Source organism: Lagopus muta, chromosome 7 (genome assembly GCF_023343835.1).
Source record: "Lagopus muta isolate bLagMut1 chromosome 7, bLagMut1 primary, whole genome shotgun sequence".
In the NCBI taxonomy this organism is placed as follows: Eukaryota; Metazoa; Chordata; class Aves; order Galliformes; family Phasianidae; genus Lagopus; species Lagopus muta.
The window spans coordinates 19423391-19447990 of record NC_064439.1 but is presented as its reverse complement, the minus strand read 5'-3'; the positions used below and the strand labels follow the sequence as shown (position 1 = coordinate 19447990).

At 37.3% G+C, this 24600-nt stretch overlaps 1 protein-coding gene across 7 annotated transcripts in view; it reads left to right on the top strand.

The window, feature by feature from the left end:
* The first annotated feature begins 4326 nt into the window (after positions 1 to 4326).
* Positions 4327 to 24600, top strand: part of LOC125695674 (macrophage mannose receptor 1-like) — a 42565-nt gene continuing 22291 nt past the window's right edge. For 5 of the 7 annotated variants that reach the window (XR_007378035.1, XM_048950446.1, XM_048950442.1 and 2 more), the window contains exons 1-18: positions 4327 to 6098; positions 6419 to 6607; positions 8255 to 8653; positions 9511 to 9684; positions 11290 to 11454; positions 12271 to 12384; positions 14317 to 14463; positions 15187 to 15369; positions 15885 to 16042; positions 16415 to 16525; positions 17570 to 17685; positions 18097 to 18245; positions 21138 to 21337; positions 21633 to 21760; positions 22015 to 22102; positions 22675 to 22810; positions 24150 to 24188; positions 24292 to 24455. Coding sequence is in view for 6 of the 7 variants with exons in the window: in XM_048950446.1 (XP_048806403.1) it covers positions 6541 to 6607; positions 8255 to 8653; positions 9511 to 9684; positions 11290 to 11454; positions 12271 to 12384; positions 14317 to 14463; positions 15187 to 15369; positions 15885 to 16042; positions 16415 to 16525; positions 17570 to 17685; positions 18097 to 18245; positions 21138 to 21337; positions 21633 to 21760; positions 22015 to 22102; positions 22675 to 22810; positions 24150 to 24188; positions 24292 to 24455 (2538 nt within the window). In the remaining variant the exon portion in view is untranslated. The remainder of the gene's footprint in view (positions 6099 to 6418; positions 6608 to 8254; positions 8654 to 9510; positions 9685 to 11289; positions 11455 to 12270; positions 12385 to 14316; positions 14464 to 15186; positions 15370 to 15884; positions 16043 to 16414; positions 16526 to 17569; positions 17686 to 18096; positions 18246 to 21137; positions 21338 to 21632; positions 21761 to 22014; positions 22103 to 22674; positions 22811 to 24149; positions 24189 to 24291; positions 24456 to 24600) is intronic. The other 2 variants (XM_048950443.1, XM_048950444.1) reach the window with 2 other exon arrangements.

The window sequence follows — 24600 nt, the reverse complement described above, 5'->3', positions numbered from 1 at the left end:
AATAGTTGCTTTTGAAAAATCTTGACAATGTTGAAAATCTGTGTATATTAAAAAAAAAAAAAAAAAAGACATTAATGTCATGATTCATCATTGATGCCATTCACTTATCACTTATGCTGAAATTAAGGTGATTAGTTGCCTTTGGTTTATTGGTTATTTATTTTTCTTACCAGCTGTGTTTATTCCTGACTCTGGTTTTTTAGTCCATTCACAGAACTTCTATTTTTAGTGAGGTGTAGAAATTGATTAACTTATCTCTATCCCTATCTATACTTTTTCTGTATCTCTCCCTATGCGAGAGTAGAAGCAAATACTATAACAGCAATTACTTATTTCTAAGATGTGTGATCTGAAGGAGATTGCAAGAACTGCTTGAGAGCCCTCACTTCACAGATGGGTTTCCTGGCAGTTTGTAGAGCCAGGTTAGGGCAAATGTCTCCCTCCATCCTTTTGGGGGGGAGTTTGGCCCTGGCCAAGACCATGAACTGCTGCTTGGCCATGTGCCACCTGCAGTGCTGAACTGCTTTATACCCAGGTACCTCATCCTTACTTCAGGCAGCTGTGAAGAAGAAAGGGAAGCACTGTTCTGCCCAAAATAACAGGTCCTTTGGTTTCACATCCTATTAGATCCTCTTAGTTTTCTCCTCCTCCACTTATAGTTTGCCTCCTCTGCCAGAAAAATTAATCTTGCAGTTTGAATTGCAAATTTGTTTGCTGAGTTCTTTTATCTGCTATGTATCAGCCTGTCAAATCCATTAAGAATAAATAATCACTTATAATATCTATGAAAAATATTATCCAAACACCTGAAAAATATTATGTTGTTTTTTTTGCCTGATGTTTCAAACTCATCATCCTTTTGTCCTCACCCGTCATGCTTTTCATATCTTTCATTTCAAACAATATTTCTGCTAGCCTGTGCTGTTTGCCTGTGCTACTTTCTAGTCTCTACGTTAACCCTTCCTTACTCCCTGCCATCAGGGAGGGGATTTATTATTAAAGTTGCCCTATATCTGAGCCTCTAATTTTCGCTGACTTCTATCTTAGGGAATACCTCCAACTGTCTTCTCTTTTCTTTCTTATATGTGATAGGTGGAATGCTGACTTCTGTAGAAGACTTGGCTGAATCCAACTTCCTGGCAGAACATGCAGACTTATACACAAGCAAGACAAGTGGTTTTTGGATAGGATTATACAGAAATATAAGTGGTAACTATTCTAATTTCTACATATGGTCATAAATAATATTCATTAAGTACAGTAAATGGAAATATGATTTAGATATATTTTTGCTTTCAGTGAACTAATTCTAGGTAAAAACAAAAAATATATTTAAAAATTACTGGTAGTTTGTTATTTTAAACAATATCTGTGACAGTCTGTAGGAAAAAAAGTTTGCTTGGCTCCAGTGAAGGATCTTGGCTATTGCCTGGACAAAGGGTATATGCCTTCCTGCCAGCACAGCCCTGCCAGGTCTATTGGAAGGAATATTCCCACCGGCTTTCTTTGTGTCTGTTTGGAATGTTCTCCACACTCCAGCCTGCTCTTGACTGGGCAGTGCCTGCACTGCTGGTGTCTGGCTGGAGTTCTGTCAGGCTTCTCAAATAGAGAAAATTAAATAATTACACTGAAAAGCAATTATGCTGTTTTTAAGGAGAGTAAGAAAAAATACATTATAAAATAGTCACAAAATGGTGGAAGTGGTATCACTTTATTAGGCTGAGTAAATTAATTAATAGAGGAAAAATAAACATAAGTGAAGATCTTTGATACGTAATGCTTGGTACTGCTAAAATATCTGCAACACCAGGGCAGCTGCTCTGGCAAGACAACAGTGCATTGGACTTTGTCAACTGGGCTGAAGCAGAGCCCTTGGAAGAGCAGCGTGAGAACGAGTACTGTGTGCAGCTCTCTGCCTCCTCTGGGTCCTGGAATAGCATCCCTTGCTCCTCCAGAAAGGGTTTTATCTGTAAGACACCAAAGAGTAAGTAACTGATTCAATATATGCTTTTGATGTTATGGTATTCTGTTAGCAGTAGTAACGCACAATATCTTTATTATAAAAAGCACATGAAAAATCCCATAAAATGGTTTATGGACTTTTCTCTATTGCTTATTTCAACATTCAGAAAAAAAGTGTTATAAACTAATAGACACCTCATCATGTTTTACTGCATTGTAACTTCAGATTTTCTCACATTCTGTAATGAGTTTTCAGTTCCCAACTAAAGAGGTTCAATGTTTTCTGTAAAATTGTTAAACTCTTTGTGGCTTTGCTCCCCTCTGATAAACACACATTTCTTCCTTCTAACATCAAACTTTTGCTACAGAACAAGACTTGTATCAATAATTTGCTTTTCTTCATCTTTCTGTACTGTTACATGCTGTTCCAGCAACAGATAGATGAAGCAATTCCATTTCAATAATAACAGAACGGAAGCAAAATCCAGAAGATGTATAGTGACCTTTAAAAATAGTAGAAGTGTTTTGGTTAGCATTTATTTTTTAATGTTGTGTTTCTATGTAATTGAGCACCATCTGTTTTGGTCAGGAAGCAGAAATATCAGAATACAGCGAGCCAAGAGCCATGTGGTATTTTTGACTTTAACTGCTAATTCCACAGGATAAAAAAAAAAAAAAAAAAAAAAGAAAAAGAAGAAGAAAAAACAACAGTACTGTTTCCTGCTCTGTTTCGCAAACCGAGGGTTTGGGGTGTTTCCGAGTTTATGCCCTTTCTCCTAGCAGAGCAGAGCTGCATCTGGTGAGGAAGGCAGCTGTACACACTGGTAGTGATGGCAGAGCATTTTCAGAAATGGAAAATTCCTCTTTTGAGGCAACTCCTTGTATTCTTTGAGCAACTAGAGGAAAAGTCACTTCAGAAAGTTAATTCCTAGTTACCGGCCGTGGCAGAAAGCACACACTCAGCACCTACACTTATTCTGTTGTCTGGGTTTGTTAGTGAATGGCCCTTAAGTGCAATGCCAAAACAATGCCAGCACTTATCCCTGCTGCCAGGCTCTCCAGCAGAGTGGTTTATCAGAACAAGGCAAATATTTCACTACGGAGAGCTCAGCATCCTTCCAAGAGATGATTTAACAGTTGCTTTTCTCCTGCCTGCCAACAGCCTGGAGCTCAACATGCACAGTGCTCAGCTCCTCATGCCTTTTGCACTGACACCACCCCGCTACCACTGGCATCTCTTTCCCATGGTGCCCTCTTAGCACAGCTGGGAACAACTGCACAGGAAAGCCTGAGCCGATAAATGTGGCTGCAGATGCAAATGGGTTGTGGTACATCAGAATGTGCAGGGTCTCATAGGAACTGCTTGCTGTCTGGGAGAGTTTTCGAATATCAAGCTGTTTTTTGGCCTGCTGGCATGCAGACCTAGTAAAGAGGACAAGATGGATCGACCAAAGGAGAGCCTGCTTGACAGTCAGAAGGTACCTGTGGATATTGAAAAAGAGGCAAGAAGGCTTAAAATGCAAAACATTGTAGTTTCATTACAGTGTATATCAGGTTAAAATCATTCACACGCTTTCATCTTCATTTAGCAAACGTGGAGAAGTAGTGAACTGCTGAGCATGGAATTGTCTGGATAGAAATGTGCTTTTGACTAAACATCTGTCTTTCTCTTTGACAGCTGCTCCTGAAGCAGTTGCAAATGTGAAAGGTAGGCCGTATTTTTCCTTCTCAATAGTTTCAAGGAGATGTGAAAATAAATACTTGCTTTTTAATGAATGGGCACGTATAATTTACTTCTGTATCTTTATTTATGTGGGCTTAATTTACTGTTGCCATTGAATTCACTACTAGCAACACTTAGCAGTACCTGGGAGACATACAGTATCTCAGGAAAAATAAATGCTTATGTAAAATGATCTTCCTCTGTTTTCTCCTTCTTTTGCATGCTAAAGTAACTGACACAATAATACTACACTGGATTTTCTAATGTAATTGTTATCATGAAAAAGCATACAATAGTATTTACATCGTAATGACCACAGCTTTTTTACCTAAGAGAGCAGTGGAAGTAGGCCACGGATGTTGAGATTATCTTCTACTTTCTTCGTAAGCTTGGGTTCCTAATTAACACCACAGTTAACACCACGGGAAAAATTAGACCCGTTTTTTTTTTTTTAGAAGTTTACATATTTATTTATGCATATAAGTAGACCTACTTCTACTTGCTTTACATTTATTTACAGGTGGCCAAAAGGACAAGGATCAGAGTACTGTTTGGATACTCCTTATTCTGGTTCTCGTCATTTTAGTAGGCATGGGCATCATGGTTTATTTCTTCTTCAAGATCAAAATCCAGAGTGAGGCTGAACGAGCAGTGGGGCAGTACAGCATGCTGGTGGAGTACAGCAGTGCCCTGGCGAGAGAGAACAATGAAAATGATCCTGCCAGCAGCGAAGGAGGAAGTGAACGCAGTGCTGTGTAATTTGATAACAGCTACTCTATAAATCCAAGCTTTAAAAGTAATCTAGCTAGAACAAATAAATCTTAGTAAAAGTTACATGTACCAACATGCAACTTGAACTAAAGCGGCAATTATTCCTTTGGTATGGGTTAGGCACTATAGAGCATCTGTCAGTGAGATATCTGTCCTTCATTCATGGCTTCAACTTAGATTAGACATACCCTGCCACTTTGAATATTTTGCATTAACTATGAGACTGTAAAGGATCTGTCTATCTGTAAATAAAAGATCTATATCTTATGTAATGGTACTTAAGTGTTGTCGAATTAGCACATGGAGATGTTATCTGATTGGTGATTCAGTGTGTCATTAACCTTGAGAGGCTAACAGGAAGAAACATGAAAACAAGTCATATAACTAAGAAGAAATATAAGTAAGCCATAAAATAACATAAATGACAAATAAAGCTGGTAGAATCTATTCCTGTTTTTACTTCACTTGGCAGCTCATTTTTGGATGTCTTCTCTTATTATCCTCCAGCTCTCTGAGTGAGCTGAAGACAGGACACTGTGTCCATGCCTCTCCTGAGAAAACAGTCCAGCAAGGAGCAGAGCATAGAGCATAAACATGCTGCCTTACAGCATTACTGTGCTGTTTGTTGTCTCTAAATTCTATGTGTGTGGCTAACTGCAAAATGAAACAAAAAAGATTTCAAGGATTTCAGGGGAAAAAAGACCCTTGAAAAGTTCATAAGAACTGTACAAGAGAGGTCAGTGGGAAGGAATGTCCATGCATACCCATGACATTAGACTCATGGCTGGCAGATATTGCTGTCAAACAAAAAATATTGCAGAGGTCAGGGAATGAAGGGTGTTCTGTGTTTGAGATATTTTTACTGAGTCCCCTTCATCTTGCACATTTTTTTTCTTTGTATAAATTATGACGTACCCATGTTTATCTTTTTTTAAGTACTGACACTGATTTCAGTCAAGTGCTGCTTGATGGCCACTGATATACCATAAGCAAACAAAAAGAGTAAGCAATTGAATAAAACCCCCATAGATATAACAAATAATGACATTATAATTGTCATATTTTGATAGCTGATATTGGTAGACTATATCTCTGTGGACTGTAACTAGTTTTCTTCTCATACATTAAGTGACACTTTAGCTTTGCAGAATATATAGTGAATTTGTATTAATAACAAAGCTGCAAAAAGTATGAGAAATTCTGAAGGCAATTTCTGCTGAATATTTTTCCTTCAAAACAAAGGATTTTATTTTTCCCTACACCATGGCTAAATTTGATTTCCTCTTAATAAAGGGTTACAGCTCATTTCTTCGAGATTATTTCTCTTTGTCTCACACTTGGTGCAAGAAACAAATTATTTAGTGTTAAAATGCATTCATACTTTATATATTAAATACTTTTGAAAGATTGCTTCCTGTATGGGAAATGTTGAGTCGTGGCCTGAGCCACTGCTTGATCCCCTGAGGCAAGCACTGAGTAAGTCATGGGAGCACAGGTGAAGGCAATTCAGCTGCATGACCGGAAGGGGTGGAGCCTGGCTGCACCTCTCTTAGATCCCATTTAAAGGCTGACTGCCACTGGGGAAGGATCTCTTTCTGGAGAGACTCCTTTTGGAGTTTTCTACTGCTGGCCTGAGATGTGGGTGAGAGTTTTATTTTTGATATGTCTTTCCAGCATGATAAACCTATGATATACTATTCTTACCATGCTACTCTTCTAACTGTACGTTTGTGTTCTGTACATTTTCAAACTATTTTGTAGTTAAAATTTCTAGTTAACAGAAAGATTTGTGAAGATTTGTCTAATTTGTATTGGTTCTCCTGAGTCAAATTTGCGTGAAATTATGGCTCTGTATTTTTACCTGTTTGTCACTGAAAATGAAGTTTCAGATGCAAATCTGAATTCTGTGATTATTTATATATTTCAAAACTATCACATGTGACAGGATGTTTCCTTATTTAGCATCAAGTTTTCTCTGTGTCAAACAAAATTCTCCAAAGCTGAGGAGGACCCAGCACCAATTACTCCTTTAAGATTTCTACTGCAGCAATTAAGCTTATCTCTTTGTGATTAAGAAGAAAGGAATGAAATACTTGACTTCTGCAATCTTAATTTTCTTCTCTTTCATTACTACTGCTTTTCTGGCACTTGGTGAGTACTTGTCTTCTATCTCCTGCAAAAATAGATGTGAAAGTGAGAGTTTTTGTTCTCTTGCTCTTTTCTCAAGTTCTTAAAGATTTTCTTATACAGCTATTCTGCATGTCATGTTCATCCTAACTGGAGTGGTTCTCAAAAGATTAAGAAATATGCAGTTAAAGACATTGGTTCATTTTTAAGATGTAAAGAAGATCAGAATAGGGCAAAGTTGGAAGTTAGAAGTCAGGACAATGCGGGCAATAGCTGAAATTAAGTACACTATGCTATGCTCTGTAGTAGTTAGATGTAATAATTAAAAGATTTAATCCAACTTACAGGTTTCTGCTTAAATGGATAAGGTAAGAACTACGTCTTAGTTCTTAATTTAGATTTGAATAAGTGAAACTTCAATAAACTACTAAACTGTTATAAGTTACACTGGACCTTAGGAGAGCTAGAGCATTAAATGCAAATATAATAATAATTAAAAAATCATCAAAAGTTCATGAATCAGAAGTTCTTAAGACACTTTCTGTTCTATTCTCTACTCAATACCAACAGTATTCTAATATCCTTTCCCATCTTAGGAATTTGCTTTTGTTCCCTATGCAGTTACTGTCTTGGACAAATAGCAGAGGGATGTTACATCTCTCTTCAGGAATTAAAGATGTGAAGTACTGAAGGGCAAACCTTTGCCCTTCTGTCTCATAAGTCCTAGGGCAGTCCTTGTAGATGAAACTTATCTCCCTTGTGAACCAAAACTAGTGAGAGTTATATGAAATCATGAAAAGCAGGCAGTTCTGTTTACAGGCAACTGAATAACTGCTGTATACGTTGACAGGCGTACAACTGCGACGCAGATAACCCTTACCAGCAAGACCCACGAGTTGTGGTGCCCATAATCCTTTGGGAGCATTAACTATCTTGTTTAGTGTTAGTGCATTATCTTAACCTAGTAGAGCATAGAAACACAGAGTCATGTATAGCATTTTTACTGCCATACACTGCTCAGTGTTTGTTCTTGTGAGAATTTGCTTGGGATTTATTATGTTTAATTGTATTGATTTCTAATGTTAAATGTATAAATAAGAGAATACTAGAGCAGGGCAAGATTACAAATCGCTGTCCTTCATACTGAAAAAGTAGCAGATCTTGCCAATTGCTGAAGAAGGGAGGTGTGACAAGAGGCTCACTCTTTAACTGAATTAACACAGATGCAATTATTTGGGCATGTATGTTAGAAGGTTTAAGTCCGTTGTGCACAGAATGACGGCAAACTTCTGAATCTTCCATGAGGTTTCTTTTGGAAATCACAACAGGCATATATATTTCATATATATTTCAGGATGCATATGGAAAAATAAAATCCATTATACTTATGAAAATTCCATTATAATGATGACATTTTGGAAACAATGTCATGATATTATTTACTTTCTCTTGTTCCCATGTACTGTATTTACATGAGTTGCGTGCATTTTTCTATCTTGGAAGAAAACGTCTTGAGAACGCTGTGCGACTTTTGCAAAAGTGACTCAGAACTCCAAGTCATATGACATGAGTCAGGAGACCAGTGTAGAAACAGCAGCAGAACATACCCCTTTCCTCATAAGTTCCCTTGCTATTTCTTTACACATTAATTCTTATTGTTTTCTTTTACAGACAATGAAATATTTTTAATGTATAATGAGGATAGTAAACTGTGCCTAATTGCTCAGAGTTCTCATGCAGTCACAATAGCTGCTTGCAAAAAAAACAGCGAATTACAGAAATTCAGGTGGGTGTCTGACCACCAGGTGATGAGTGTGGCATTTGCACAATGTTTGGGAGTGCGCTACAAGCAAGATCAGGCTAAAATTTCTTTGTATCCCTGCAACAAAGAAAGTGAATTCCAAAAATGGGGCTGCAGAAACTCAACCTTGGTAATCCATGGAGAGAACTTATTTCTCAGTGTTGGTAAAAGAAAGAAAGATAATATTGTATTGGACTCAGGATCAGATACAATGAACAAATGGAAGATCTATGGAACCATGGATGACTTGTGTTCTCAAGGCTATAAAGGTAAAGTTTGAAGATTAATCCTAACAGTGACTTGTGTTCATTTGCCATCACAGGTAGGGACCTTTTATTTCTGCTCCTGGTAATCTAACAGCAGCTGCTCCCCTTGAAGCAGTGGTGGACTGGAAGACAATCAGTTCACATAAGTCACATTCATCCATCCTGAGATATAACGATACTTGGCTTCAGACAGGAGACAGTATATGTGCAAAAAATTGCAGTTTTTTATTTACTTTCAAAACAAATGAGTATCTAGCTTATGTTTTGTTATTAGCTCTAAACTAAGCATTTCAGTTTATTTATTTGACTGGTACTAAAATACTAGTTTATGTGTTGGTTTTCTTTTTCAATACTAGTAAAATATTATTAACAATGTTGGATAAAAGACAAAAAACTTTTTAAGATTAATTCTCCAATAGTAAGTGCAAATAAATAATCCCATACACACTACCATTCTGTTCTTCCACAAGGTTTCAGATGATTAATTGTATGTTGTTGTTTTTTGTTTTTTTTTTTTAATACATGACTAATTTATATGGAATGGCAGGAAATTAACATATTTGAAGAATGAAATAATTTTCTAAAAATAGCATTTTATGTGACAAAATTTTATAGTACAAAATTTTTATAGTACAAAATTGTCTCATTTCCAGTTGTTACAGATGGTGATTTCATGAGATGATGGAAAATTGCAAGATCTATGCAGAGATTTTGTGAAAGACTGCTGATAGCAGTAGGTGTCCAGTTACACTAAAATAACTAACATAACATGTGGAATACTTTCTCTGCAAAATTTTTAGGGAGTAGTGATGGGTAGAGATTCTCTCACTCATACTATCATTTCTGTTTTATCCCTGTAGATCTATTTACACTGCTAGGAAACTCCCATGGAGCTCCGTGCACCTTTCCTTTTCAGCTGAATGGGAAGTGGTATGCAGGGTGCACAGATGCTGGCCGGTTGGACGGCTTGCTGTGGTGCGCAACGACCCCCAACTTTGACATCGATCACTTGTATGGGTTCTGTCCCATTGGCAGTAAGTCCTAAATGCTGATGTAGGTGCTGTAATGCAACACTATTAGGTAAATATAGCAATATGGGGGTAATGTTACTAACATGGAAGGGAAAACTATGGTAGTTGCATTATTTTACTAAGAAATATCTATGCCATATCATAATCTTCCTTACAGGGGAAAAAAAAAAGTCACGCTGGAATTGCTGGGGTATGTCACTAAGTAGCTAACAGCTGGGAGAAGACCAGTAGGCTTTAGATGTGGCTGTATTTAGCTAAAGCGTTTGAAAATTGAGAAGCTGTTCAGAGCGTAATTATCCCAGTCTCATTGCTACTTGCGATATCATCATTCCTGTTCTGTGTCACAAAATTGATAAACAGTTCATGGGAAGAGGCAGGTTTTTTTCTGAAAAGCAAAAAGGAAGAACTGTCTCACAGATCTTCCTAGAATGGCCATTGACAGCTTTCTCCTGTCATGCTTCCTAACTGATGACTTCTCCGGGTTCTGCCTCATGATCTACTGAAAGCCGTAAGTAAATGTATTGGCATCTGAAAGCAGAATGAAGGGCATTAAAATATGTAGTTACTGAAAGTGCTGCCTCATTCTGCGGTGCTCTACCATAGACCCACATTTGCCATTTGGTAGATGGGAAAAATCCAATTCTATTCATTATCAACTGCCAACCACCACCGTGTTTTTCCCTGACAGTACTGAAAATAATTTCCTGTTGTAATTTTGCATGCAGCGCCTTCAAAAAAAAACAAAAAAACAAACAAAAAAAACAACAAAAAAAAAAACAAAAAACAAACAAACAAAAAAAAAAACCCAAAACATTCTTACTACATAAATGGAAATGCATGAAGAAGTTGGCATTATATAACTGTTGGACAGTATAATCAATACACTTGGGTCTAGAATTAAAAAAGAATGCTCAGAATAGAAGAAAACCAGCAAGAAGCACAACTGAAAATAAATAAAATGTTTCTTCTGAAGAATGGTTGAAGAAATCCATTTTTCTTGACAGAAGAAAATGCTAATGTACAACCTATTAGTGCATATTCAGGGAGAAGTTTTGCTAACAGGCAGCTCTCAAAAAAAAACAATTTCTAAATTGAAATGACACATGTAGTGTAGAAATAGAGCATGCCTTTTTTTTTTTTTTTAATGGAATTAATGATGGCATAAATTAAGGAGAAAAGTTTCCATAGATGGAAATACTTTCATTCCAGTCACATTTTAACCAATAATTCATTCAGATATAGCTTATGAGCTGCTGAGAAGTTTTTCAGAGCAGATAATGACCAAGCCAGTTTTGTTGTTTTTTTTTTTTAATTGGTTTCTTTAGCTTTTTTTTTTTAACCTGAAGAGTATTGGATTTGATTTGACAGAAAAATTAAAGAATCAAAGCTCACTTCTGTTAATGTCAGTGGCAAACCCCCTTTTACTTAACGAAGAGTATATGAAGTATGTACATGAAGGGTATGTGGTTTTTTTTTTTTTTTTTAATTGAGGCTTATTTACCCAAAATGTTCAAATTTCATGAGAAATCTTGTAGTTAAATGTTATTATAACATTTTGTAAGATGTTTTTAACAAGCTGCAGTATTAAGTCGTCTTTTTCTCACATAGGCAGTGACAATGACAAATTTTGGAGTACGGATCCCTTGACAGGAACCTTCTACCAGATAAACTTCCAGTCAGCTCTCACGTGGCACCAAGCAAGGCAGAGCTGCAAGCAGCAGAACGCAGAGTTATTAAGCGTCACAGAGATGCATGAACAGACGTATCTGAGAGGTGAATAAAAAAAACAGTAAAAAGAGCATCAAATAGTAAAAAGAGTTTTAAGACTTCTTGATTGATTGCAAATATTTTGGTGCTTTGGTCACATTACAATGAGTAGATAATGTAAAATTAGTATCTGTACTGGACTGGCAGAGAAGTATCAAAATTACTGTAAATTATGTTTTTTAAAAGTGAGACTTACAAAAGGTGTGGAATTCTTGTTTTAAATTATTTCCTTTTTTTTTTTTTTTATAACAAGAATTTTCATTTAGTTAAGTAAGACTTGGATCAAGCTCAGAAAACTTTTTAATGTAGCAGTTTGAGAGAAGGGCCTTACAAAAGGATAGTTATTATAGTGAGCAATAAGTATATGGTTTTTGTGTTAAGAAATCAGTATTCTTCATGAAGACCTAATGGAATAGATTTTTTAAAATTACACACAAATTTTATACAAAACACTAATGAAAAACTAAAGACACTTTCTTCATGCCCAGACTGTGGAGGAAGAAGGCTCTGTATTAATTGCACTGAACTTAAATGAACTTATGAAGTAAATATGAACAACTGCAATTAAATCTTCTAGTTTTTAAAGATTACTGTTTATGCATAACAGTGGAATAGCATTAAATTCAGATGAAGTAATATGCAACCTAGCCTTTTGCGTGTCAACTGCAGAATGGAGTCTCTGAATGTATTACTTTTAAGCACAAATTCTGCACTGAACTTTGAAACTTCTAAGCATGTATTTATTGTCCTCCTGCAAAATTTGACACTGCAGAACATTTAATAGTGAATGTCATTAGAATTCCAGTTCTTTTTGTTCCCTAGATCTGATTGACAGCAACAGATCACCTCTCTGGATTGGATTGAACAGTCTGAATCTCCACAGTGGGTGGCAATGGAGTGGTGGTACTCCTTTCAGATACATTAACTGGGCACCAGGTAGTAATCACTTGTTTTGTTGGTTTTTTTCCCAATCAGTTTTTAGAATTAATCTTTCCTGAAAGAATGTTGAATGTATATTAATTACAGTCCTTTCACATGCAGTGAAAGTCTAGGAAAGCACTAGCTGTGTGGAAGCTGTAGGGGAACCATTAGGTCACTGCCTGAACCAGTGATAGAGCACCTGGTGAAGGGATGTTGCCAGCCCTGGGAACATAGGTGGAAGCAATTCACCCTAGGTCCTCCCCTCCCTGACCTCATTTAAGGGCTGGCAGCCACAAGAGATGCATCTTTATTCTGAGATTGCTTTTTCTGCAGTGTTTGGTGAGTCCTGATCCTTGGAAAAGGATAGGCAATTCCTTTTTTATTGCTGGATTGTGACCATTGTCTGTCTTGTGCAATCCAAGATAACTTTAAAGCAGTTATATCTTCTATTTCCTGTCCTTACAGTAGCATACTAGGACTGCCTTCAAGTCAGTCTGCATTTCCAGCTCTTGTAGGTTTATCAGGCACTTAGCCTGCAAGGACTCAGCTGTCAGTGAGCTCAGTCCTCAACTTCTACTCTTGTTCTGCTTTCTTCTCTCCACTTTAAAATTTGAGACTGTAAATAGAGTTCACAGCATTGGCAGTTCATCTTTGAAGATCTCCTAATGATTGTCATGGTAACATTTGAAGCAAATGCTGAATAAATGTGCATATATTCTAATTCTGGCCTTTCAAAGGTTCCTTGTGTCTTCTAGTTTTGTCTGGCACGGCAGATGTGAGGAAAGCCCAGCAGTAAGTCTAGTAGAGGGCCTTCTGCTCAGCTAGTGCAACGCTTCAAGCCTTGCAGAGAAGAGGAACAGTTGGCTCTCGAGCCAAGCATCCCACGCTTCTCTCTATACATCTACAAAATTCATTACCGGATATCTTTTCTTAAAAGACACTGGCATACTGTGTTTCTGCTCCAAAAAATTAGCTCAGAATTTGCTCTCTGATTTCATGAATGTATCTGAGGTCTTTAAGCTTGTTACCATGTAGTCCTGTTAATGTAACTGTGTCTTTACTTCAAACTGGGTACAAAACAGAGTATCAGAGCTCCCAGTGTTTCATAGGTTGTGAAACTATGATCTGTGTACAGCATCACTACTGCAGCAGGTCAGATATCACTTCAGTCACAGACTTGCAGAATGGCTTGCATTGGGGGGGGGGGAACGGGACTTCGGAGCTTTCCCAGTCCCAACCTCCTGCTATGGGCAGGGCTGACACTATCAGATCAGGCTGCCTGGGGCCTGACCATCCCAGCATTGAGCACCTCTGGGGATGGGATGGGGTGCTCACAGCTTTCTGGATGAGCCAGTCTCATCACGCTCTAAGTAAAAAATACCTTCCTAATATCTAACCTAAATCTCACATCTTTCAGTTTAAAGCCACTCTCCCTTGTGCTGTTGCTATCAAACCATGTGAAGTCTCTCTCTCCTGCTTGCAAGCTCCTTTCAAATACTGGAAGGTTGCAATGAGGTTTCCCTAGACCTTTTCCAAGGCCAGCTCACTCAACCTTTTTTCATAGGCTCCAGCCCTCTGATCATCTTCTTCATAACCCCCTCTGGATCTGTGCCAAAAGCTCCACATCTTTCTTATACCGGGGGTCCCAGGCCTGGATGTAATGCTCCAGATGGGGGCCTTATAGGGACAGAATAGGGGGAAATTATCACCTTTCTCACGCTGCTGGCCACCGCTCAGTGTCAAGAATCTTCTGCCCACTGTTTACTGACTGCACAAGAACATCAGTTGTGCTGCAGCTGGTTGTAAGCAGTGTATTTCTTAACGGGTGTATGACTGACACCTTTGAACAGGCTGATAAAACAGTTGGGGTGAAAGGAGAGGGAGGACTAGCTGCAAATTTTCCATCAGCTGGGATGTTAAAAGTAATTTGCTTTCAATTTTATGAAGGAAGCCCTTCTCCTGAACCTGAGAAACTCTGTGCAGTACTAAATCCCAGAATATATGCTAAATGGGAAAACCGGCCGTGTGAGCAGAAAGTTGGCTATATCTGTAAAAAGGAAAACTCCACACTGGGTCCTTCCAGTCTTCAATTAGGTATGTCGAGCAACCTAAAACAAATTTGATAAAGGTATAATTTTGTTGAGTAGATGGGTTAAACATGTTTTATATCTTAAATCAAATATATTTAAATATTGGAGAAGTTCCTGGAACCTAACAACCACATAAACATTTTTAAATTAATGTTAATATTCATTATTCCAGAGGCAATGATCTAAACCATTACTATTGAAGTCTGTGATACTACAGCAGTAGGCTCATGCCATCTTCTTGGTGGGATTGCGCATGACCTATAAAAATGACTAACATCAACTTCTTACAGACCACTTTTCTACCATGCTCTTCCCCCTACATTTTTCTCCTCTGGTGATTTATTTAATGAGGCCTATTACAGAAAATTACGTGCAGATAAAATTATTGTGCTGCAGTAGTAATACCTTTGAGAAATGTGTAAAACATCTTAGGATGTGTATGAAAACGTGTGCTTTTTCAAAATGTTTCCCTGCCTACAAGTGAACATTTCACACAAATGAAGTCCAGTTGTCACTGTCTCACTTACTGTCTTCTTTTATTTAAATAGAGGATATTTTCTTTAAAAGCACAGTGTCCTATCTAAAACACCTTATACATTGAAAGAATGAATAGAAAGAGTGCTTATTTATAATTGACAAGTTTTCATCCTAATTAATTAGTTGATTTAAAATGTCGCTGTGGCTATTTTACATCATTTAAAAATGTGAAATATGTTTTTCTTTGGAGAGGATGCAGAACCTGTTAAATGCCCAGAAGGATGGTTGCCCTATGCAGGTCATTGTTACGTGATTCATAGAGAGCTCAAGGCATGGAAAGATGCCTTAATGTCCTGCAATGAGAGCAATGGCAATCTGGCCAGTATCCACAACCCTGAAGAGCATGCCTTCATACTGTCTCAGCTTGGTTATAGTGAGTATTTCTATGGGATGATGTTTGGGAGAAATGGAAAACTATATCATAAATTTTAAAAAGTTTCTTATCTGTTTTATATGAATATTTACACAGAAACTCACAGATACAGAGCTAAGAAAAAAACCCAAACCACAACAACAAACCCACAGAAACAAGAGGAATCTTCAACACTTTTATTTTTCATAGTTTTCAGTTTGATTTGCATTTGTTTTTCACAGCATGAAGACACTTGAAGGAAATAACATCTCTAGCTCCTGCAGTATTTGCACTGATTGTCTGCCTCAGACACAGTGTAGCTACAGATAGCTTTATCATTAAAAGCCCATTATACTCCAAGGGATCTCATTTCCTGCTGGTATCTCACATTTTGGCTTCTTGGGCGAAGAATGAGCATTAGGTCTTAAAATAAATTCCATTGTTTTTTAATCTAGATGAACTCATATTTCAGCTCATCTCCATAAAACCTCTCCTATAAGACTGTCATGCTCACGCAGGTGGATTTCTGTTTTTAGAAGCCATAGATGAGCTCTGGCTTGGAATGAATGACTTCAGCACTCAGATGTATTTTGAGTGGAGTGACGAGACTCCTGTGACATATACCAAATGGTTGCCTGGAGAACCAACCCATGCAGTCAATGGGCAAGAAGATTGTGTTGCCATGGCAGGGGAGGTAAAATCATCACACCTGTACTGCCTAATTTTTATTTCTAATCACTTTATGAATGCATTAGATCAGGGAATGGTCAGGGATGTTTGTTCTAAATTGAATTTAAAGTCAAATTTGCGATAATGGGGTGAAGAATGGGATAAATGTTGGTATCTGGTTGAGGTTGGGCGTTAGATGCTACGTGAACCTTAACAGCCTGACAGTGACATTTAACATAACCTCACATTTAAGCAAGAACTTGAAATTCATTCAGAGAACACAGATTCTTATTTTCCCTTTGAAGCAATACTGTTTAAAAAAAAAAAAAAAAAAAAAAAATTCAAAGAAAACTGATTCTGCCTGACCATGTTTCACTTCTTCTCAAACTGCATATAGGATGGATATTGGGCGGACAGTACCTGTGATAGGAAGTTAGGCTACATCTGCAGGAGAGGGCCACTACAGGGAGTTTCAGGAACAATGAAGACTGATCCTGCTTGTACAAAGGTAAGACGAAAACAGAAGCAACATCTGCTTAACAAAAATCCATTCTCTTCACATGCTCCATTTGATGCTAAGGTTCCTGCTAAAGTGTGATTGTAAATCAAGATTGTATATTTTTCACTATGTTGCCTTATTTTTAACAAAGTTATTTTGACATGTGTGTTAATGAGTCAACCCTGTTATCTGTAAAAACTTCCCATGAAGAAGTCATTTTGTGGTTCTGTACATACTTCTTATTTTGTTCTACCATCTGTGGTTATCAAATACATAATAGAGACTGGAAAATGTTTCTCCATGTGATGTAGACCATATTAATGAAGCCAAATCAGCTCAGTGAACTTGTATGAACTGATTTTAATTTTAGGATATGTTTTTCATCATACTGCTTTCCTCTGTTTCTTTTATTTCTCCAGTTTACTACTGCTCAATATTTGGTAGCATTTCCCATCACCCTACACAGGGAAGAGCTGATGTTCATTGCTGGAACAAGGCAGATGCCAAACACTGAGCACAGATATTATTATTATTATTTTTAACTTTTCTTGGGTGAAGCAAGCACACCTTGAGCTAGTAAGGAAAAGGGAATCAGAATTCAGCTGTAATTTTGAATATTTTATCTTCCAGTAATTTTTCTGCTGCCTCTTCAGTCAGACTTTCTTAGGTGAACTGTTGGGTGAAATTAGTAAATTAGTTTAGTTACAGTTCTTTTAGCCTAGAAACATTTTGAGTGTTTCATTACAAAAGGCTATTCTCTTTGATTCTCAGTAAGGAATATTTTGTTCAACCGTTTCTGTATACTTATTCTCTGCCTCTGACTTTCCCATGAGTTAGAAATAATGATTTACTAGTTGACAAAGAGAGGGATTTATATGCATTAAATCTTTCTACATGCTCACTAAGCTCAATTATTAAGAGCCTGCTGGGTTTCAAATGATATATTTTTGCATTATTTTATATTAAAAGACATAGATTTAGAGCATACAGTGGAATTCAAGCACTAAAACACATATTTTTTGCAAGTGTACTATCACACATTCTTCTTTACAGGGCTGGACAAGACATGGTTCTTATTGCTATCTAGTTGGACATGCACCCGTAACATTTTCAGAAGCAGTGAAAACCTGTGAAAGGATTGGTAGCTATTTAACAACTGTAGAAGACAGGTATGAAAGATTCTAAAAACTATAGTTGTGATGGAATAATCTTGGCATTTTATAAAATAGTTGAGAACCCTTTTGAGGAAAAAAAAACGAAAGTGAAACCAGAAGAAAAGAATGCCCATCTTGGAGAGAAGTACTCAATAAATACAGTATGTCTTTTCTGTTGAAATATGTTGTAATTTCATGCTTTCCAGTACTCTGGAAGAAAAGACCATAGTTGCTTCTGTCCCACAAAGAGCAGCTTTTCAATGTAGCTCAGTCTCCAATGTTTTCAGAGCTAACACCTCTGATATTCAATCCAGTATTTCCTTGAAAGATTAAATCTAAAGGAGTCTTTATTCTTTCCAGTCTTGTGTAGTTTAGGATTCTGAGAAAGTGCTAAGGGAGGTTTAATCTTCATCTAACTCATTTCAGGTATGAGCAAGCCTACCTGACCAGCTTTGTTGGTCTGAGCTCTGAGAAGTGCTTCTGGATTGGTCTCTCCAACACAGAAGAGCAAGAAATCTTCAAGTGGGAGACTGGTGAAGGCGTTTTCTACACAAATTGGAACTCAGCAATGCCTGGTACTCCTTCATATGTGCAGCCTCTGTAGTTTGTGTTTAAAAGTTGGATCTTAAAAGCCCCAGGCTAAGGAAGAGATATGTACAGCAATTCTTATGCTTTCAAATGCCATCGTGGTTAGGCGTTCAGTTATACCTTTGCATTCCTGTTCCCAAGATGTCATGCTGTACGCTTTTGCAAGTTTGGAATGGATCTTCCCAGTTTTTCCGCTGCCTTGCCATGTATGCTGGCACCTGGCTGTGCTTCCTTCTCTCAGCATCTACAGTCACTCAGGCATGTTTCATCTCACAGAGTGAGAGATATAAAGGAAAAGAGACTTAAAGAATGTGTATGCCTTTTCCCTTCACATTGGCTTTTCAGCGAAGAGGTGTAGGTGCTTCAGACATTCACTGAGACCCCAGATCTTATTCAGGTTTTGACAGTATCTATTCCCCACTGACAACCCTTTCTATCACCCTGCAGCGTTTCCTTTCTGTGATGCTGCTTTTAGCTCTCTCTGGCCTTTAGGGTTGTGAAACTAACTGCAAGTGGCCAGGTTTTGGGCTTTCCTCCTGATACTCCAGATATCTGTCTGACTTAGTCTAGCAAATGAAAATATTTCAGTAGTTGATTCAACAGAGTCATAAATTACAGTAGGATCATTAGAAATATGCTCCAGCTGGTGTCATTTCCAGCTCTGGGATTACTTCTGGGCTCCCCAGGGCTGCTTCCTGGTGACGGGAGTTTAGTCTGCTATGGCAGGGCCTGGAGGCAGCTGGAGCTTGGTGGTGTTCTGCCAGCACCTCTGCGTAAGAACTTGTAGCACCACAGGGTTAGTTTCCTTGTTTCCTTTTAATCATTGCAGCTAGTTCTACTTAATGTGCACTATAAGAACCAATTTTAAAAACAAAATGCAGAATAAGCAGGACAGCTTGGCAGCCAGACATCCTCCTTCTCCTCATGCACAAGCAAGCAGCTTGCTTCTCTCTGACTCTGAATTCAGCACTGTAAGGACTTTCTCAATTGCAACTAATTCTGTGCTACCAGCTCCCTAAAAAGCTCTCTGTTTTTATAACACCTAAACAAACGGCTAATACGTCTGTTTCACCGTTGACGTGGCAGACTTGAGCAGCTGCTATCTCTGAGGTCTACCTGCCCCTTTCTCTACCTCCCAGCCCATTGAACTCCCTGCTGCAAGTTGCCAGTCTATATATGATGGAAAAATCTCCTCTGCATTTCAGCAGCCTTACACAAATTTCTGCACAGAAGCCAGCATGTAGTAATCAGGCAGCTTTCTTCCCTTCCACCTGGGCATCACAGAGGTGATGCCATCTTTTCTACCTACTGTTCCAACGTTGAGACCATCAGAACTCAATATCTCAAATGCTCTCCCAGTGTTATTGAGCAAGTAATGCAAATCACTAGGACTTCCTGCCAATTATATTTTCCACAATTTACTCTGATGGCAAGTGAATATTAAATACTCAGTTTCTGATGTGGCAGAATTTCACACCTGTTTCTCATAAATAGAAAGAAAAATGCTCTTTTGAATCACTTGCTGTGGTTGTCAGAGTGACTCTTCGCAAGTCTTTATAGGGCTATTTTCTGAAATGATTTTTGCTACTGAGGAAATTTGTGTTGTAATACTAAACTCTTTCCCAATTAGCCATTATTTTTAAAACACATCTAGGATGACGTATATGAACATTCTGCCTTTGAAATATTAACTAGAAGCGTCTATGGAATATGACACTGTAGAAATAGTTATTTCCTGGCTCCTCATTGCTTACGAGAGCAAAATCAAACTGAGTGTAAGAGATTAAAATGATAGAATTGAGGAAAAAAAAACACATAAGAAACAATAAGTAAGAGACTCTAAGGTTTTAGACTCTAAGGTTTTCAGCCTCAGGTTGCAAAGAGCTTTTTGCCACTCCAATGTAATCTCTGTTTTTTTCCTTCTATTTTTTAAAACTTGTCTTCATTGTTAACTGAGGAGGAGTTGATACTGTGCAGTGCAGCACTATGCTGGAAGTACCTGAGTTAGCTTCCTGGGAGCCATTGGGGTTGCAGTGTAGCATCACACTTAGATAAAGTGCCTGGGGCTTGACAGTGAAGGACTGTGTAATTGAACTGCAAAGCTTAGACTCATTTGGTCCTTTCAGCTTTGTACTGGCACAGCTGTACTACTTATGCTACAGAAGGCAATTCACTTAGTTCTTGCTCAGAAATCTCTGCAGTTTTTCAGTTCACAGTTTAGGCATATCCTTAAAGACTTAGGATGGGATTTGTCTTATTAAAGTTAAGCTAAAAAGAAGTTTAATATCTTCTTTATAACAGTGGTCAAGACTACACAAAGAAAAAAAAAAAAAAAAAAGACAACCAAAACAAAACTACAACAAAAGAGTGGGATGAGTTCTCAGAATGTGAACACTTGGGGACCTCACAGGCAGGGAATCTAGAATTTTGGCTAGGCTAAAAGCGTAGAAGCTAAGATTGCCTCTAAGTAATAGACACAAGTTGCTTTTGATAGAGTCGTAGACCATTTTCCCACTGGTTTCAGAAGCAGAGAATGAGGTGTTGAAGATAGCATTTCAAAAGGATGCATGTTCCTTGGTGCTCCTCATCTCTCCTGGGTGACAGGCTGCCAAATGCTTGCTGTGAATGGTGTAGGAAAGAGCTAGCTAGGTGTGGGGAGGTTAATGCACTTAAGCTATAATGCTTTTCAAAGGGGAAAAGCAGTGCTCTTTGTTTTCCTCTTTTTAGAAAGCTTCTCCACTGAGCAGACGCTACAGATAATATTTCAGTCTTTTGTAAATGAATTGCATGAGCTGTAGGGAAAAAAAAAAAAAAAAAAAAGGAAAAAGCAGGGGAACTACTTGAAAACGTATTTTAATTTTCTTTTATATTTCACAAAGGGAAAGAAGTAGGTTGTGTTGCCCTGAGGACTGGAAGTGCAGCTGGACTATGGGATGTTCAGAACTGTGAACTAAAGGCAAAATTTCTCTGCAAAAAAGCAGCTGAAAAAATAACTCGTCCGCTTGCTCCTGGAAAAAATTCCAATTTCAAATGTCCTTTGGGTTGGAATACAAGTAATAGCACTAATTCTTGCTTCAGAGTAAGTGTTATTTTTTTCTATAATCCTTCTCATGAGACGAAAGAGTTCCTAACTGATAAAAAGTCTAAGCTTCAGAGAATGACACCTCATTGTATGAATGTAGTGAGCTTTTATTCAGACTGCCCAAGGGAATCACTGCAATGATCTCTGTGTTAGTGATACTTAGGGTATTCTTTAATCTGTGTTATACATGATAATCTTAATGTAATATTTTCCTATTTTGATTGTACAAGACAATCAGTGGACTTATTTTTATACTTAAAACACAGTTTTCTGCTTTAAAATTTATTTACAGACCTTTGTGAGAGAAAAAAATCACAAGAAAACATGGTTTGAAGCCAGAGATTTCTGCAGAGAAATAGGAGGAGATCTCGCTGCTATTAATAGTGAAGAAGAGCAAAGAGTGATAGAAAACTTAATAACGTAAGTAAAATAAATATTTAATAACCATTTAGTCTTTGAATCCTCTGAAACACTTATACCTACCTCACTATTACAGACCAAGTACCTCATAGCCCGTCCTTGCAGCTGTTACATACACTTACATCATTGGTTTCAAAGCACTGGGTAGTCCTCAAATCCTTCAGTAAGTGTGAGAGCGACAGTTCCATGTGAACTACGTAACTAAACACAGCTAACGTGTCCTTTTCTTCACAACATATCTTTTCATGTTCTAGGAAGAAACTGCCATCATCTCAGCTTTTCTGGATAGGTTTGCAGCGTTTGGATCCTGATGGTGGGCTGTCCTGGAGTGACAGATCCCCGGTGAGAACTCAACATTCCCAGTTTCTTTCAGTTCTGACTCTTTCACTGTTAAAGCTATTTTCATGACTGGCGTGGATGAAAGTTGTATTGAGAATTACCAGGAATCATTGCCTTACCATTGGGTAACCCTAAATCAGTGTTCTTCGTACTCATTTGAAAAGAAAAAGCTTATAAACCATGAGATTAAACCATCAAAGCAGTGATAACATGAAGTTCCAGAAAGGAGATAAATAGGTGGTAAGTATATGAGAATCATCTCTCCTAATATTATGTGGTTGTGGTGATATATTGCCGCATTCCTTTCCCTGCTATTGATTTATAACTTCATTTGATTCCAAACCAGAGCAAAAAGGTTTAATGTGACTGCTGCAGTCCACTGAATGCTGTGTAAGATGAGAGCTTTTTTTTTTCCTTACAAAATGCTATATTGCTTTAATAGCCCACACGGACTGTGCAACCACACAAAGAAAATGAGAGGTTCGTAACTTTGGAGCTACCTCTCTTTTCTTCCAGAGTTCAGCTATTTTCCCTGTTATTGCTATGATTTTTATTCATATCTGTTTCTACTGTAGGTGAGTTACATGAAAACAATTTCTTTTTACGACACTCCATTAGAAAATTGCGGAGCAATCAGCAAAGAGCATTCCATCTCCTGGATTAACATGCACTGTGAATACAGTCAGGACTGGATTTGTGAAATAAAGGAAGGTAGGATAAATTTTACTCCAAGATCCCCCTAGAAAACCATTTCTGTTGCAGAATTTCATATTTTAGGATAGTGTTATGCAAGTTACGTGCTCAAAGAAAATCTGGTTGATTTATAGGATGTCTGTATGTGGAACAATAGGTCAAAACATATTCATTCAGAATACAATGCTTCAACTGAAAATTATCAATCTTGTTTTGCCTTATTTTAAAACTTTATGTTATATGATAATTTTTGTTTGTTTGTTTTCCAAAATGTAACTACTGCAACTACAGAGAAATAAGAGAAGAATCTGTTATGGCTTTCTACTGAGTTGCACATTTCAGAACATTTACTTTGGCTGTCTTTAGGCTCCTTCACGCAGTGTGTGAGAAGCAGTCTTCAAAGTGATACCTCTCCATTGCAGACTATTTTTGTGCTTGTTAAGTTTTCAAAATAATCTGTTTCCCATTTATTCACGTTGTCTCATCTTCTCATGCTTAAAAAGTAGCAGCCATGGATATCTATCTGAAAGAGATGCTGTGCAGATGTCTTTGCTAGTTACTTTGCAATTCTTCAACTGAATTATCAGTACAACTATCTCCAGAAGCGTCAATGGCAGTTGTCTATTTTATTAGTTACTATCAGTGTATGAATGGCACCAGTTAAAGTCCGAAGAAATTACCATCATTAGTCAGTAGTACATAATGTCATAATGAAGCAGTCCTAATGTTTTGTGCTTGCAGAACTTACGTAATCTTTTATCTTTTATATCTTTCAACCAAACATGGAAGTAATTATTTTTTTAAAAGGTGGCAAACCTTTTTTAACAAAACTTATATGTTGCACAATTCATTTAATGCAATTATAGATACAGAAATACAAATATTATGTTGAACTCCTGTTGGGAAAAAAAAAAAATAAAGATGGCACTTGTCTTATTTTTATAACTTGGTCTTGCAAGTTTAGATACATTATTTCGATATTCCACTTAGTGTTATATCTTTTTTCTTCATTGAAATTTTCTTGATAGTTGGTGGCTTTTCAGTCAAATGTGATTCTTCGCAAGGTAATGTCACAGAAAAAGTTTTCCCAACAATGAATAGTAAATATATATGCTGTTTTAAGAAGAAATTTGTTTATAATCTGAATTTCTCGCTCAGATTTGACGACATCTGTATAATCTCTTATTACTGTGCAAAGTATATCAACATCCAAGTATAGTATTTTCATTCTTTCATTTTATTGCAGAAAAATTATGGAACTTTGATTGTCACTAAGATCATTTCTTCTAACTGAATACCTACATTGGTTCAACAATTGGAGAATATTTTACATCTTTTTTTCTTCATTTCATTACAGGAACACTCTTGAAGCCAGAACCTGTCAGCCCTTCTGCCAGTAAGCTCCTGTTTATCTCCTCACACTCAAAGGATGCTGTCATGTAACAACAGCAGTTTTCACAGGGTCTGTGCAGAATGCAGACTCTTCTCCTGTGTTGCAGTGTATGAAGTCACAGAAGATGGCTGGATTATAAAAGAGGACAAACAGTATTTTTTCAGCACAGAAAGTACATCTATGGAAAAAGCCAGAATGTTCTGCAGAAACCACCATGGAGATCTTGCTATTATTGGAGATAATAATAAAAGAATTTTTTTGTGGAAATATGTAAGAGGAAATTTGATTACAATTTACTATATACAGCATATATATTCTGCTGCATATGCTTGTGAAGTACAGGAAGGCATGCTTGTTGCATAATATTAATATATTTTATCAGCAGTAATTTCAATATTCAATGAAAAAAATATAT